This window comes from Ursus americanus, chromosome 2 (assembly GCF_024610735.1).
Source record: "Ursus americanus isolate L20-20 chromosome 2, mUrsAme1.1.p, whole genome shotgun sequence".
Taxonomy (NCBI): domain Eukaryota; kingdom Metazoa; phylum Chordata; class Mammalia; order Carnivora; family Ursidae; genus Ursus; species Ursus americanus.
In genome coordinates, this window is record NC_142128.1 from 94,527,842 (window position 1) to 94,542,285 (window position 14,444).

Genomic DNA, 14,444 nt, shown 5'->3' on the forward strand with positions numbered 1-14,444 from the left:
GATTACAAGAATCTAATCCCAGGAGACTTTTTTTTTAAGCCTCGTTGATCCATAATTTGGTCATAAGGCAGACCGGACAAGAAAGTGAGTTATGTTCTGTGCAAACACAATCTCCCTCAAGAAATGGCCAAGAGCTCTGCACCCGGGGCTGTGTGTCAGCAGCAGTGTCTCCCAGGATGAAGGACCAATTATAAGGAAGGACCTTCCTTCACCATCCTCACTGTAATATGAACACTGGATTCTTTCCGGGTTAAGCTTTTGAAACCTTTATTATTAGAAATTTTGTTACGTGTCGCAGTCCAAGAGTTTTATTTTTAAAATATCTTAATTTTTCTGCAAAGAGCGAATGGGACCCATTTAGCTTTTGGTAAGAAAAACTGAGTAGCTATCATAGAGAGAAGGGTAGTTACTATAAAAGGTTAGTAAAGGGAACCTCACAGGGAGATACTTGGGAAGAGGGTGATAACCGGTTAACATCCTTTACAGAAGAAGAACGTTGTAAACTGCAGCAAGAAACATCGAGGCTGAACCAAAGGGGGAATTTGGCCCTGAGGAGTGGAGAAAGGCACAGACCAATCTCTGAAAGCAGCTTTTTTAGAGGCCCCTCAAACCAATGGTTTTTAAATTTAATGTGCAGAGGAATCTTCTAGAGAGCTTGTCAAGACTGGAGATTCCAGCACAGACTCTCATTCAGCAGGTCTGAATTATTACTGTATTTGTATTAAAAAATCTGCACTTCTGTAGGCTCCCTGAGGTATTCGGACGCAGGTAGCTTGTGGGATGTCGTTTGGAACCAACTATCCCAGGTGCTTTGTCCGGGATAGTTTCCTGTTTCAGGGTGTATCGAGGCAGAAGAATAAACTTGGATGAGACTTCCTTAGGCAACCTCAGACTCTGGAAATGAACTATTTATGTTTTTAAAAAGATAACAGAATATTTGGAAAGATTTCAAGAGATCAAGTTCTTCCGAAGATTTTCAAGGTCATACATTCAATAATAATTCTGTCCTAATGGAGCTACTTTTCCCCACTGATTCAGTATCAATCTGACACTTGCTTCCCGATCTAGTCCACTGGAGAAGTGGGATAAGGACCATAGTTACTTCCTAGGGTAGTGGTAATGATGAAGGAAGCAAGTTATGAAAAATAATTAGGACAATGCTTTGGATATTACAAAGCAGGGATTGGTAGACTTTCTCCGTAAAGGGTCAGAGAGTAAATATTTTAGGCTTTGTGAGTCATACTGCTTCTGTTGCAACTACTCAACTCTGCCATTATAGCTCGCAGGCAGCCATAGACCATAAATGTGTGTTGTGGCTGTGTTCCAATAAAATGTTCTCTAACCCGCAGGCAATAGTTCACCTATTCTTGCCATACAGGCTTGATAAACTCTACTATGATTAATAATAATATAATGCTTTGCAAACAATCTTTAATAATTAGCAAAGTAATCAGTTTTTAATCAAGAAGTATATATACCATCCTAAATTTTTTTTCAAGGGGAACCGCTCATAGGAACAATGAAAAAAATACATTGCATTTAAACGCTGGTGTCATTTCAATGGACTTTAAAGAAATAAAGCTTCCACTGACAGAGATCGCCATTGCATTGCTCTGGGTGCTTCAGGGACAAATCCAGGCCGAAGTGAAGATCAGTGTCCACACAGACTTTGGAAGAGTAAGAGGAGAAATTTGCCTAAATCTTTAATCTTTGACCTTTTCCCTCTTCAATAGGCCTTGGTCTGGGCTTAGGGCATAGCTTATCTCCCAAAGCACAGTTCATGGAGAGAATGGCTGTAATGGATTAATAAACCAGATGTTTATTCTGTTGCTCAATATCTTTTGACATTGAATTGCTTGTATGTTTTTTTTGGATTTCAGTTCCAAGAAAATGTGCCTCCTAACCAACTGGTATGCTTCCTTTTATCAGATGACAGAGATTACATAGTGTTTCACTTTTTGCTTCGTTTACCTCTAAGTTTAGAGCTAAATACAAGGCTCAATCATTATAATGCTTTCCATCTACTTGGGACATATACTTGTGCCACAGTGCTTGCTTTTTCAAAATGTCAATGATTACCTTAAATATTCTTGTATAGGTGTCTTTCATTGTAAATTCCTTCAAATGCTCTTTAGATCTGGCTGGACTATACACTAAATATTATGAATAAAATTAATTGATCATATTTGCAAGAAGAGTGCTGTCATCTGTGTTAAGTTCCTCCAAAAGCAACATATATATGATTATAAATAGCATAAACTGTTAGCAAGCACTTTGTCAGCAATGGGGGTTTTGTAAGTAAGGATATTCTGGGGAAAGGTTATGATCCACAGTTCCAGAATCCAGCAAAACTGGGTTCCAATCCCGGCTCCACGACAAGACCAGCTGTATGGTCTTGGGTATGTTACCCAACTGCTCTGAGTCTCTGTTTCATCATCTGTAGAATGGGTAGAATAGCTGCATCCATCTCACAGATTTGTTGTGAAATTTCAATGAAGTTATATGTACGATGTGCCCTGAGCACAATGTCTGGTCTATGATAAGCACTGAATGTGTATATAGCCGTTACTGCAGGTTTATTTTTATTTTTACAACGGTGTTTCTGTCAAAATGTAAGAAATGTGCCTATTGGCTTTGCTTTCACCACGAGGCCCAAGGAGTCTGTCTGATCATCGCCATTGCTTTCTGAGTCTAGCCTCTCATTTTCTCCTCCAGGATTTTTGAGTGATTCCCTGCCAAGCAAATGGAGCATGACGTAACACTTGAGAACTTTGTTACCAAATACAGTCCGGATAAGAAGCCTATTGAGAACATCGTGCAGGCATTTAAATATTTACCCACCATTGACATTTTCCAATGTTTTAAACCATGGGGCTTGCTTGTCATTCTGTGTATTTCTGTTTTTTCCACACAACCCTCTTCTGTGGGGCCTGCAGCACTATTTAGCCAGTGCTATTTAGTTGTCCTTTTGGAGAGTCTGAAGAACTTGAGGGAAGGGTGGAGTGGCAAAGAAATTTCATGACACCATTTTGGTGTTTTTACACGGACCTAATTCTGCTCTTCTCTGCGACCACCTCTCTCTGTTCCTTTCAACCCTGAAATATAGAATCTAGATTTCATATTTTTTCTTTTAAGAGGAACTGACACTAAAGTCAAAAGCTTTATGCTGACAGATTAGAACCACTGAAGCTGAAAAAAAAGGGCCACAGCAAGAGCAAGAAGCCCTAGGATTTTCAACAGGAAGGAAACTGGGAAATCAGATGAAGCTTTTAGTACCCGTGTCTTCAAAGGCTTCAGTATCCGTTGTTTCTGGGTGAGGATGGCATTCTTGGCTCCCTTCCACTGCCCGGGCCCAGTGAGGCGGTACTGGTAGGAGTTGCAGGGTCCGAAATAGAGCTTCACAGCCAGTTTGGGGTCTTTCAGCAAGAGAGACAGGATGTCTGGCTTCGCACCTATCTCTAAGGCGAGCTCGTCCAAGTAGTCGATGTAATTGGACTGCAGCGTCTGGCTCTGGCTCTTTCCAAACCTTCATGAAGAAAGTAAAAAAGGGCAGATGCACAAAATAGGGATGAGTGAGTGAGTAAGTGAGGTTTGAGTGAATCTCTGGTGGAAGGTATGAGCTTATCCCCGCAGAAGCCCCAGATCTCAGATTGAGAGTAGGCTGTAAAATCAATAGCCCCGAATTCATGGAAGTTTTAGGAATGTGACAAGGTTTATAACCATGATTACTATTTGATATTTAGTAAGTGGCTTCAGTTCTCCAGGCAAATACAAATTAGTCAGGATTGCCACAAAGAGTCATGAGCTAACACAGATGAAAGCCTAGCTCAGTGTCTTGCGCAGAGGAGATGCTTAATATTTGCTTGTTAAATTATTAAAGTAGTTGGTACTCTGGCTAGCATATAATAGGTACTCAATAAATGTTAGATTAATTAGAATTTGACCATGAGACAACCCCTACATGTGATGTCGGGCCCCCAAGTCTCCTCTCCAAGGTGCTTGATCACTGTTGAACCCCACTTTACCCTATCACAAAGCATACAACTACTTTCACTTCACACCAACTCCTTCTAATTTACTTTGATAGGACAGTCCCCAGCTAACTTTTCAGAGACACCTGGCCACTGTCACTACTGCTGCTCCCATCCCATTTCCTCTCTCACCACAGAGAGTGGGCAGCCTGAGAAGATAAGGACTCCAACACGGACATCATACAAAACTGAAATAAAATTAAGTCCAGGAAAAATGTCCTGATTTGGTTAAATTTCTATCTTTATGTAGTTGGTTCTTTTTTTTTTTTTTTAAAGATTTTATTTATTTATTTGAGAAAGAAAGTGAGAGAGAGCAGGAGCAAGGGGAAGGGTAGAGAAAGAGGGAGAAGCAGACTCCTTGCTGAGCAGGGAGCCTGATGTGGGAATCATGACCTGAGCTGAAGGCAGATGCTTAACCAACTGAGCCACCCAGGTGCCCCATGTAGTTGGTTCTTAAACTAGTATGTATAAGAATCATTTGTATTTTCTAAAAATACAAATTTCCAGTTTCATCTTGCGGTTCCAATTCAGTTGGTCTGGGTTGTGACCCAGGAATTTGCATTTTTAAGAAACAGGTAGGTGGTTCTTGTGGGTAGTTAGGTCACTATATCCTGAGAAACATTGCTTTATGTAAAGAATTTAAAAAACATTCTTACAGATCTATTCTTTCTTCATTCCTCTTGATAATGTCTGCCACCATAGTCCTCTCCGAGGGCAAGGTACACAAGCCTAGAAATAAAAGGCTAGTCTGAGTAGTGGGTTTGATTCAATATCATTGCTTTATCTAGTAGTAGATTCCTTCCATTAAACTTGGCCATTTACCCATGTCATGCCAATCAGGGCTGCTGTGTTGTTGAACTCCTGGGTGGGTTGAATTTTATGCTCCTTAAGGGGAGCACAGGTTACAGTGTGAACTCTGAGGTGGAACGCGTAAGAAGAAGAAGAGGCAGGAGAAGGAAGGCAAGCCTGAAGAGCCAGAAATCATGTCAGGTGGCTTGAGCTCTATTTTGAAGGTGAAGGGAAGCCATGGGAGGGTTTTCTGCAGGTGGCGGCAAGATCAGATTTACCTCTTAGAAAGATCCTCCTAGCTGGTGAATTTTGGGAAATGGGCTCCAGGAAAGTGTGTCTAAAGCTAGCAAGATCAGTAGAGAGGCTGTTGAAGTAAACTTGGTGGGAGTAAAGTTGAGCAGTGGGGACAGAGAAGGTAGATTGATGCAGGAGTTATCACTGTGTGCTTGTGATTCCATCCCTGTGTACGGGTGTTCTCAGACATGGTGAAATGGTCAGTTTCCCCTGGATATAGCCAGTCATCAGACATATCAGTCAATGAGTCCAAAACGGAGCCCATCATTGAAGCCCTCCTGGTCAGACTTGCATCTTCTTCCACATGTCTTCTCTCTACTGTTAGCCCTGCTGTCCCTCCAGTTCCCATGGCCAGAGATCTGCAAGTCATCTGTGGTTCCTCTCTCTCTCTCTCTGATTTTCCACATTCAGCTGATCATTATGTCCTGTGGATTTTATCCCTAACGATTTCTCACATTTCTATTGTCTTCTCCACTTGGCTCAGCTACATCATGTTTCAGCAGAGACTTGCAGTGGCTTTCTCGCTGGTCTCAAAGACCCCATTCTTTTCTCCTTTCAAATCTATCTTCCACACTAATGCTGAAATAATCTATTGAAAATGTAAGTCTGGTAATGTCTATTCCTTGCTTATGACCTTTCATTGGGTTTTCTGGCTGAAAAGCTTTCTAAAATGGAGATTCTAGATCCTTAGGTCAGACTTAATCAGGGTCCCTAAGGATCCAGATGATTTTTATGTGTGGCTAGATTGGGAAAGAACTGATCTACATTTTATATTGAAACCTTTTAGTATGACTTACAAGGCTCTTGTGTCCTGGCCCTTCTTCTGAAAGCTTATTCTTTAACAATCTCTCACCCCTCTCTGCCTTACCTGTCATGTTCTAGGAATGTCAAAAGCTTGTAATTTTTCATATTCATCATGCCTCTGTGCTTTGGCCCAAGTGATTCCCTTTTCTGCACCTGAGAAACTTGGTCACCTAGCAAGTTTTCCTTGACCACATGCCCTCCTTTACCCCAACATGCTGCAAAGCACCCTTTCTCTTCTTCCCACGCACTCCATGCATCCCTCTACCAAAGCATTTATCTTAGTATGTGGAAATGATCTGTTTAAGTTGCTCTCCATCCCACCAGGTTCTAGCAGAAGGCTAGCTATTCAGTGAGTTTTGGTTGAGCGGAATTGAGCCCTGGGGTCAGGGAGATAAGAGCCTCCTGAGGAATGTGAAGTGTTATACAGGTACTTAGAAACCTTTCAGTAACTTTATAACTTTGTAAGGATCTGTGAGGTTGAGCTTCTTACTGTATTAAGAGCTAATCTGGAGTTAATGTAGAGGCCCTGGGTCTCTGGATTTGTACATATTCAGACGAAATTACAAACATCATATAGGCAACACCAGGACTCAGAGATCTTTTCCTTTTCAACTTTTCTTTCACTATTCCAGGAAAGGATAATATGTACTTAGCTTTATGAAAATTGAAATTCTCTGGAATTTCTAATATTTTAAAGGGATGATTACAGATCTTTATGATTATTATTTTATCTCTGTATTTGTTATTTTGCAAATTCTCCACTAACTTTTTAAGATGTTCATGTCGTGAGAGCTGCCTAAGGTTGGCCAACTTCTTCCTGGCAACCTCCTTATCTAAACTTGTTATTGAGCAAAATCCGTCAGGTATAGAACCCTCAGCCCCTCACTTTCCCACTCACATACCTTTGAAAACCCTGGTTGCCCAACGAGCTTGAAGTTCGACAGTTGGGAAAATGGAACCTAGGGGCTGGATGAGACCAATGCACGCCAGAGTGGACTTCTCCAGGTGAGGAGGGAACATGTATTTATACAGTGAGACCATCTTATCCTCTACTTTAATAAGTGAATCTTCAAGAAATGGAAAAGAGAAAGTATATCCTGTTGCAAAGACAATGACATCAATCTTCTCCTCCACTGTTCCGTCTTCAAAGATGGCAGAAGTTTCTGTGAGCTCTTTCACTCTCGGTTTCACCTTGATGGCTCCGTAGAGTATACGACTTGGAAGATCATCATTTAGTACAGGCTCTTTCATAAGATATCTGAAACACCAGGAAGAAAACACTTAGAAGGAATATTTAATGATGAGTCTTGAAACTCTCATATTGATATTTTATGGGGCTGGCTCTTCGAATAAAAAGGTTTCTCAAATATCCATCAAACTTCCTAACTTGACTAGTCGGCCTACCCTAAACCTTACTACTTGACTTCATTCTCATGTCACAAATCTCTCCCCTCAACAAAGTAGAGAAACCTGTAGGTGATGTGGGTAAAAGACATTTCAGAAAAGGAGGCATCCCCAAGGGCTTAAACAACATACCAGTGCCTATGGTCAACCCCTGAATATTCCAGTCATTGTTACCCCATCGATGTCTTGATATTGTTTTATGATATCTACCTTTAATTATCTTGCTGGTCTATTTAATCTCTCTCTGATCATAAGTAAGAAAGGAAAATTTTGTTAAATCCCCTCTAGTTTTGAAACTTTTATTAAGAGATCAGCACAAAAACTAATGTATAAAATGAAGTCTGGGGATATTTGTTGATCCCAAATATCCATGGAGTCTCTGTATGATAAAGTGATAAAGTGATAAAGTCGGGTTGTATTTCTCGAGTTTCCCTTTTTGTAGATTAGAGAACCATGTTTTTTTTTTTTAAAATTAGACAATACATGCCACATGTATCAGATCTCAGAACTGAGCAGTCACATGGCATTTGTTGAAAGTTCTTCTGTTTCTGTACTTTTTTTAAAGGGAAGGAGCCTATTATCAACTAAAGAAAAATAAACATTCATACTGTTTGCTTGTGTTTATAAGATCAGTGATATATAACTTTGAGCTCAGTAGAGATTTATTTTTTGGCAAAGAGATGGTGAGTATGTTCTCGAAAGCTGCTCATGGGAAGAAACCTTATGGTGTACAGAATTAGCAAAGCATGAGTTATCACATGGAGAATTTGGGACACATTTCCCACCACACCCCTCTGAAAGGAAGGCCACGATCTCTTAAAGCAGCCTTTTCCAATACTGGACAGCTTTGGGCATTAAGAAATTCTTCCCATGATTCTAATTCTGTTTTCTAGAGCAGCTCATAATATTTTTTTTAATTTATTTTTTATTCATGTATAATTAACATACAGTGTTATATTAGTTTCAAATGTATTATGTAATGATTCAAGAATTCTATGCATTTCTCAGTGCTCATCAAGATAAGTGTACTCTTAATTCCTTTTGTCTATTACATCTATCCCCCCACTCATCTCCTCTCTGGAACTACCAGTTTGTTCTCTGTATTCAAGAATCTGTTTTTTTTGTTTCTTTTGTGTTTTAAGTTCCACACATGAGTCAAATCATATGGTATTTGTCTTTTTCTGACTGACTTATTTCACCTAGCATTATCCCCTCTAGGTCCATTCATGTTTTTGCAGATGAGAAGATTTCATTCTTTTAATGACTGAATAATCCAATTAAAAATGGGCAGAAGACCTGAAGAGATGTTTTTTTTCCAAAGAAAAGCTTATAGATGGCCAACAGACACATGAAAAGATGCTTAACATCATTAATCATCAGGGAAAGACAAATTAAATGCACAATGAGCTATCCATTTTACACCTGTCAGAATGGCTAAAGCCAAAACATAAGAAATAACAATTGTTGGTGAGGATGTGGAGAAAAAGGAACCCTAATGCCCTGCTTGTGGGAATGCAAATTGGTCAGCCACTGTGGGAAACAATGTGCAGGTTCCTCAAAAAATTAAAAATAGAATTATATGACCCATTAGTTCCACTACTGGGTATTTGAAAAGACATATGCACCCCCATGTTCATTGCAGCATTATTTACAATAGTCAAACTATGGAAGCAACCTAATTTTCCATTGATGGATGGATACAAAAGAGGTGGTGTATATACACAATGGAATATTACTCAGCCATAAAAAAGTTCATAATATCTCTACTTCATCTTCTTAAGTATTTACTTTTTCAAAGGTATAGAGAACAAATTTGGAATTCAATGCCAGGGTGTCTATGATACTCATACTCTTAGGCTGTAGTTTGAAATACCACATTAGCAATTTGACTCTTTATAAAGAGGTGCCTCTGACAACCGTGCTTACCAATGAATATACCATTAAAAAGCAAAATAACTCTACTTGTTTTGAGGCTCAAGGCCATAATTTTCGTGGTTGAACCACTGGTTCATCTGCTGTTCCATCATCCATTTTCGAATCACTTGTGGCAGGACATTTCGGAGCATGGACCTAAACCGCGTATGGAACACCATGTCCCAGGGATAGCCATCTTCAGAGATACGGCCCATGACCCAGGAACCGTGTCTGGTGCTGATAAATACCTGGCAAGCAAAAAGGAATGCTGTTTAAATCAGAGCATTGTCCCTGCTGGAAGGAATCTACTGTGTAGTTGATATATTACATGTATGGCTCAGAGAAGTAAAAGACTGGGTCTGCGTGACATGGATGATTAGTGGCAGGGCTGGGAGGTAAACCTTGGCTTCCTGACTTACAGATTTTTTATGAAACCACACGGTAGTAACCAACTGACCAACCAACCCATCAACCAACCAACTAATTAATGATTAATGGAGCTTTGGTTATATGGTTGGGGTTTTCCAATATGCCCTTCCTCCTTTCTCTCCTCCACGGTACAAGATAAGTAGAGAGCATCATACCTGAGCAGCCTTCTTACTCAGCTCAACGGCAATATCTGAGGCCGAGTTTCCTAGTCCAATCACCAGGATATGTTTCCCTTCAAGTCCCTCTGGGTGCTTGTATTGGCGGCTATGGAAATACTGGCCTTTGAACCTCTCGATACCTTCAGGGGGAAGAGGAGACATGTCCATGAATTATGTCAATTTCAATAAAAGTGCACTGTCAGATTTTCTTTTCTGGAGTCAATTATTTGTTTTGCCTCCTCACTTCTTAGAGGAGTTACAATGGCAAGGCCGACTGGCAAACTCAAAGCATAAAGTATATGAGAGATGTTAGCTTATGCATATGGAACAGGACCAAAAGAGTTGATTTCAGAGGCTGCAGCTTACGTATTTATTAGAGAATAAACAAATGGTTTTGATGAATAGAGTAGAGTCAGATGCTGACTTCTGACTACCCATTATCTTATTTTGGACTGTACAGTAATACTTTAATATCACATAGCAAATGTATTCTTTTAATATGCTCATAAATATGTCTTTGAACATATTATGAAGTGCTATTATTGTGTTTGTGTAATAATTAGGATAATATTTATCATTCTTATTTTGCAAAAGCAAACAAAAACTAAAGTAAACTAAAAACCAGGCACATAGAAATTGAAGAATGGTTTCCACATTGCAGTATAAGTCAGTAACTTACTGGATAAGCCATTTTGAAGACAAGGCTCTCTGTATCTTTCCCAGGAAAATATGACTTTGTTAAATACCTATCTTGGATGGTGGGTTTCTTGAAAGAACCTTTAGATCATTAGTTCTCAAAGTGTGGTCCTTTGACTAGCATTATTAGCTGGAACCTGGGAACTTGTTGGAAACGCAAAGCCTCCCCTTAATGATGCTATATCCACTGAGTTGGAAATGCCAGAGGTGGAGCCTTGCAAATTGTTTTTAAAAGCCCTTCAGGGGTGTCTGGGTGACTCAGCATTTAAGCGTCTGCCTTCGGCTCAGGTCATGATCCCAGGGTCCTGGGATTGAGCCCCACATCAGGCTCCCTGCTCGGCGGGAAGCCTGCTTCTTCCTCTCACACTCCTTTGCTGTGTTCCCTCTCTTGCTGTGTCTCTTTGTCAAATAAATAAAGAAAATCTTTAAAAGCCCTTCAGGTGATTCTTTTTGAGAATCAATGCTTTAAGGGTAGAAGATCTCACACTTGGCTGCATATTTTTTTTTTAAAAAGATCTATTTATTTGAGAGAGAGCATGAGTGGGTGTGGTGCTTGGGAGAGGGGCAGAGGGAAAGGGAGCAAAATTCTCAAGCAGGCTCTGCACTGAGCATGGAGCCCCAGTGGGGAGCAGGGGGTGGGGATGGGGCTCGAACTCATGACCCTGAGATCGTGACCTGAGCTGAAACCAAGAGTCAGAGGCTTAACCAACTGTGTCACCCAGGTGCCCCTCGCCTGGCTGCATATTAAAAGCACTTAAGTAACCCTTAATTGATCTAAGCCTACCCTATACTAATTGAACTTTGGAGGTCATAAGGATGTTAGAAGTTCCACAGATGGTTTGAATGTGAAGCCTGGATTATGAACCACTGTATTAGATGTTTCCCTGAGGGCCTTCAGAAGGAAGTACGCTCTCTGAGGGAAGGACCTGGGAGGTACCAGGACAGATGGCTGCAGGGTTCCATTGTCTGTACTCCTCTCCTTCACTCTCTTTGTGCCCATCACTGTCCTGTAGGAGCACTTGTTTCCAGTGAATCTCCTTAATAACCCTGTCTGAAGGCACGACTCTGAGGAAAAGTCTCCCAGGACAGGACATAAAAAAGTCACAGTGTTTGGCAGGATAGATAAAGACCAAGGTAGGCACATGGCTCTAAGGGCCTCTCCAACAGAGAACCAACTTGGGTGAAAATTCTCTGAAATTCTGGGGAAGATTTATTGACTTTGGAGGAAGTTGCTAAAGTTCTTGTGTCATGAAGACCCAAAGAGGCCAATAGAAACAAAGATGGTATGTGGAGGCTTTCATCTTTCTAGCTCTATTCAGGTCTTAATATTACGCCCAGTATGGCAGTAGCTAATTCTGCTTGTCAATCCAACCTCCATATAAAATACCTGGACACTGTAGAGGAGCAAAATCTGTCACCTCAAAATGTGTCTCCTTGGCATGTGGATTATTTTAGGCTAATAATTTTTAAGAAACAGAAGGCTTAGAAAAACATTTGACTTCCCTCCCCAACTGCCTAATAGAATTTGGATAGAGGACCTGCTCCAGGAAGGGAGCTGTTACCAAAGATAATTATAGTATAATATGAACTAGGTGAGGTGTCTGTCTCTCAAGACATTCCTCTCTATGTCCCACTGTTTCTGAGCAGCAAACAGTTTACCAAACATTTGTCCTTTTTCATGTTCCTGTGAATTGTTGTCCTTCCCCTTATGGTCCCCAGCTCCCACATCCTTCTCTTTAGCTCAGAATGGTACATAAGCCACAATTGCCCAACTGCCTGTAGACCTCATATTCTTATGGAGTCTCTATATGCATAACCACATTTTATTTTTTCCCTATTAATCTGTCTCATGTCAATTTAACCCTTAAACTAAGCCCAAGGAATGTTGAAAGGTAAGAAAAAATTATTCCTCCCCAACGACACCCTCTCTGAAAAGCTGGGAATCAGTGCAGGCCTCACCTGGAAATGACTCCAGTGGGATGTGAGGGAGGATGTGATGGCCACTGCAAACCATAACTGCATCAAAGACAGCACTTTGCTTCTTGTTGTTGCTCTCGGTAACAACCTCCCATTGGCCAGAGGATGAAAAATCCAAGCGTTTTTTCACACTGAGGACAGTTGTCTTGAATAAATAGAGAAGGCATCATTGAACATTACTCTGGCATAACAGAGGCTTCACACAGCACCCTGGGAGTGGGAATGGGTATAGCACAATGTGTGAATCCATTTAGGTTCCATTTGAATCCAGTTCAAACCACTTAAAGCAAAGATTGCTAAGTGTCCCCTTCTCATTCTTCTTGGGCAGGGAGCTACCAAGGATATGGTACTTGGTGCAAGACTCAGCCACGAGAACCAGTCTCTTAAGGACTGAATAAGGACTTGAGAGACAGACATAAAAGAAACACAAAGTCTGGGCAAGATATAGAACACATGTCCATCATTTAAATGATCACACAGTCAGTATTTATTAAGAGTCTTTTATGTGTCCAATTCTGTGCAGACTCTATATTAGAGAAGATATTTCATGGGAAGCACCTTGCATCATGTCTGGCACATTGTCAGCATCCTGCGAATGATAGTTGTTCATATTATTATTTTTCAAACAGAGTATATCATGTTAGCAATATAGTTCATGATCTCATTTGGATGAAATAATTTATGTTCATTAATTTTTTTATGTAGCTCACTATCTGGAAGTCTATGAATTTTTTAAAAAGTGTCCATAAAGGTTTTACATCTTTGATATTTAAGAGACAATGTCAAGTGGAAGCAAAGTTTTTCTCACTTCTCTTGCTTATAAGTATTTGAGTCCCATATACATGCTTTTAAATTTTCAGATATTAAAAAAAATGCTGGGCTGGCAATTTTTGAAGCTGTTTCAATTAAAAACTATATAGAGACTATTAGCATAAAGCTTGCAAAGGACTATAAAATGTCTGGGCATTTTTGGCTGAGATTAAAGATTTCAGATTTGCAGTTTAGGGTAGTAGATTAGCTAAAGTACTATGGATTATTGCTATTCAAAATGTGGTTTGAGAACCAACATTTTCAGTACTCACTCAGGAGTTTATTAGAAATGCAACAGAGCCTTTTACAGCCTAACATCTTTATGACTTATACCAACTTAGAGACCAATAATGGAAATGTGTCCCTAACCCCTCTCTAACCTACAGGAAACCCAACAGCAGTAATACAATAAATAAGAGAAATAGCTCTCTTGCAACTTTAACCTGATCTTTCAAAGAAAAGATAATAAAAAGTACATACCATAAAAGGGCAATATAGCTGCTAAATAAATTCATAGTCAAATGGACAAAGAACTATAAAAGCTTCTGGTATAAAAAAATTTGTTATTCATAGGATGGGTCCACCAGGAAATGGGTAATAGTTTTCTAATGTAGTGCAATAGATACATTTTAATGGCATTTACAAATATAGATTTCCACCACAATCAGCTCTTGTAAATTAATATAATACGAACCTGGAATAAAAATGAAATTACTGAGACAATGAGAAGTGTTACAAAAAAATTAGTTCACTGAAAGATCTACATGTGAGACAGGAATCCATCAAAATCTTAGAGGAGAACACAGGCAATAATCTCTTTAACCTTGGCCGCAGCAATTTCTTGCTAGACATGTCTCCAGAGGCAAGGGAAACAAAAGCAAAAATGAACTATTAGGACTTCATCAGAGTAAAAAGCTTTTGTACAGCAAAGGCAGTAATCAACAAAACTAAACGGTGACCAATAGAATGGGAGAAGTTATTTGCAAATGACACAAAGGGCTAGTATCCAAAATCTATAAAGAACTTATCAAACTCAACACCCAAAACCCAAAAACTCCAGTCAAGAAATGGGCAGAAGACATGAACAGACATTTCTCCAAGAAGACACACAATGACCAATAGACACATGAAAAAATGC

At 39.9% G+C, this 14,444-nt stretch overlaps 1 protein-coding gene across 2 annotated transcripts in view; it reads right to left on the bottom strand.

The window, feature by feature from the left end:
* Nucleotides 1–256: 256 nt before the first annotated feature.
* Nucleotides 257–14,444, bottom strand: part of FMO2 (flavin containing dimethylaniline monoxygenase 2) — a 30,500-nt gene continuing 16,312 nt past the window's right edge. For both annotated transcript variants that reach the window (XM_045813784.2, XM_045813776.2), the window contains exons 4-9: nucleotides 12,479–12,641; nucleotides 9,821–9,963; nucleotides 9,285–9,484; nucleotides 6,821–7,176; nucleotides 4,688–4,760; nucleotides 257–3,526 (exon numbers count right to left, since the gene is read on the bottom strand). In XM_045813784.2, the coding sequence (XP_045669740.2) occupies nucleotides 3,175–3,526; nucleotides 4,688–4,760; nucleotides 6,821–7,176; nucleotides 9,285–9,484; nucleotides 9,821–9,963; nucleotides 12,479–12,641 (1,287 nt within the window). In that variant the 3' untranslated portion in view covers nucleotides 257–3,174. The remainder of the gene's footprint in view (nucleotides 3,527–4,687; nucleotides 4,761–6,820; nucleotides 7,177–9,284; nucleotides 9,485–9,820; nucleotides 9,964–12,478; nucleotides 12,642–14,444) is intronic.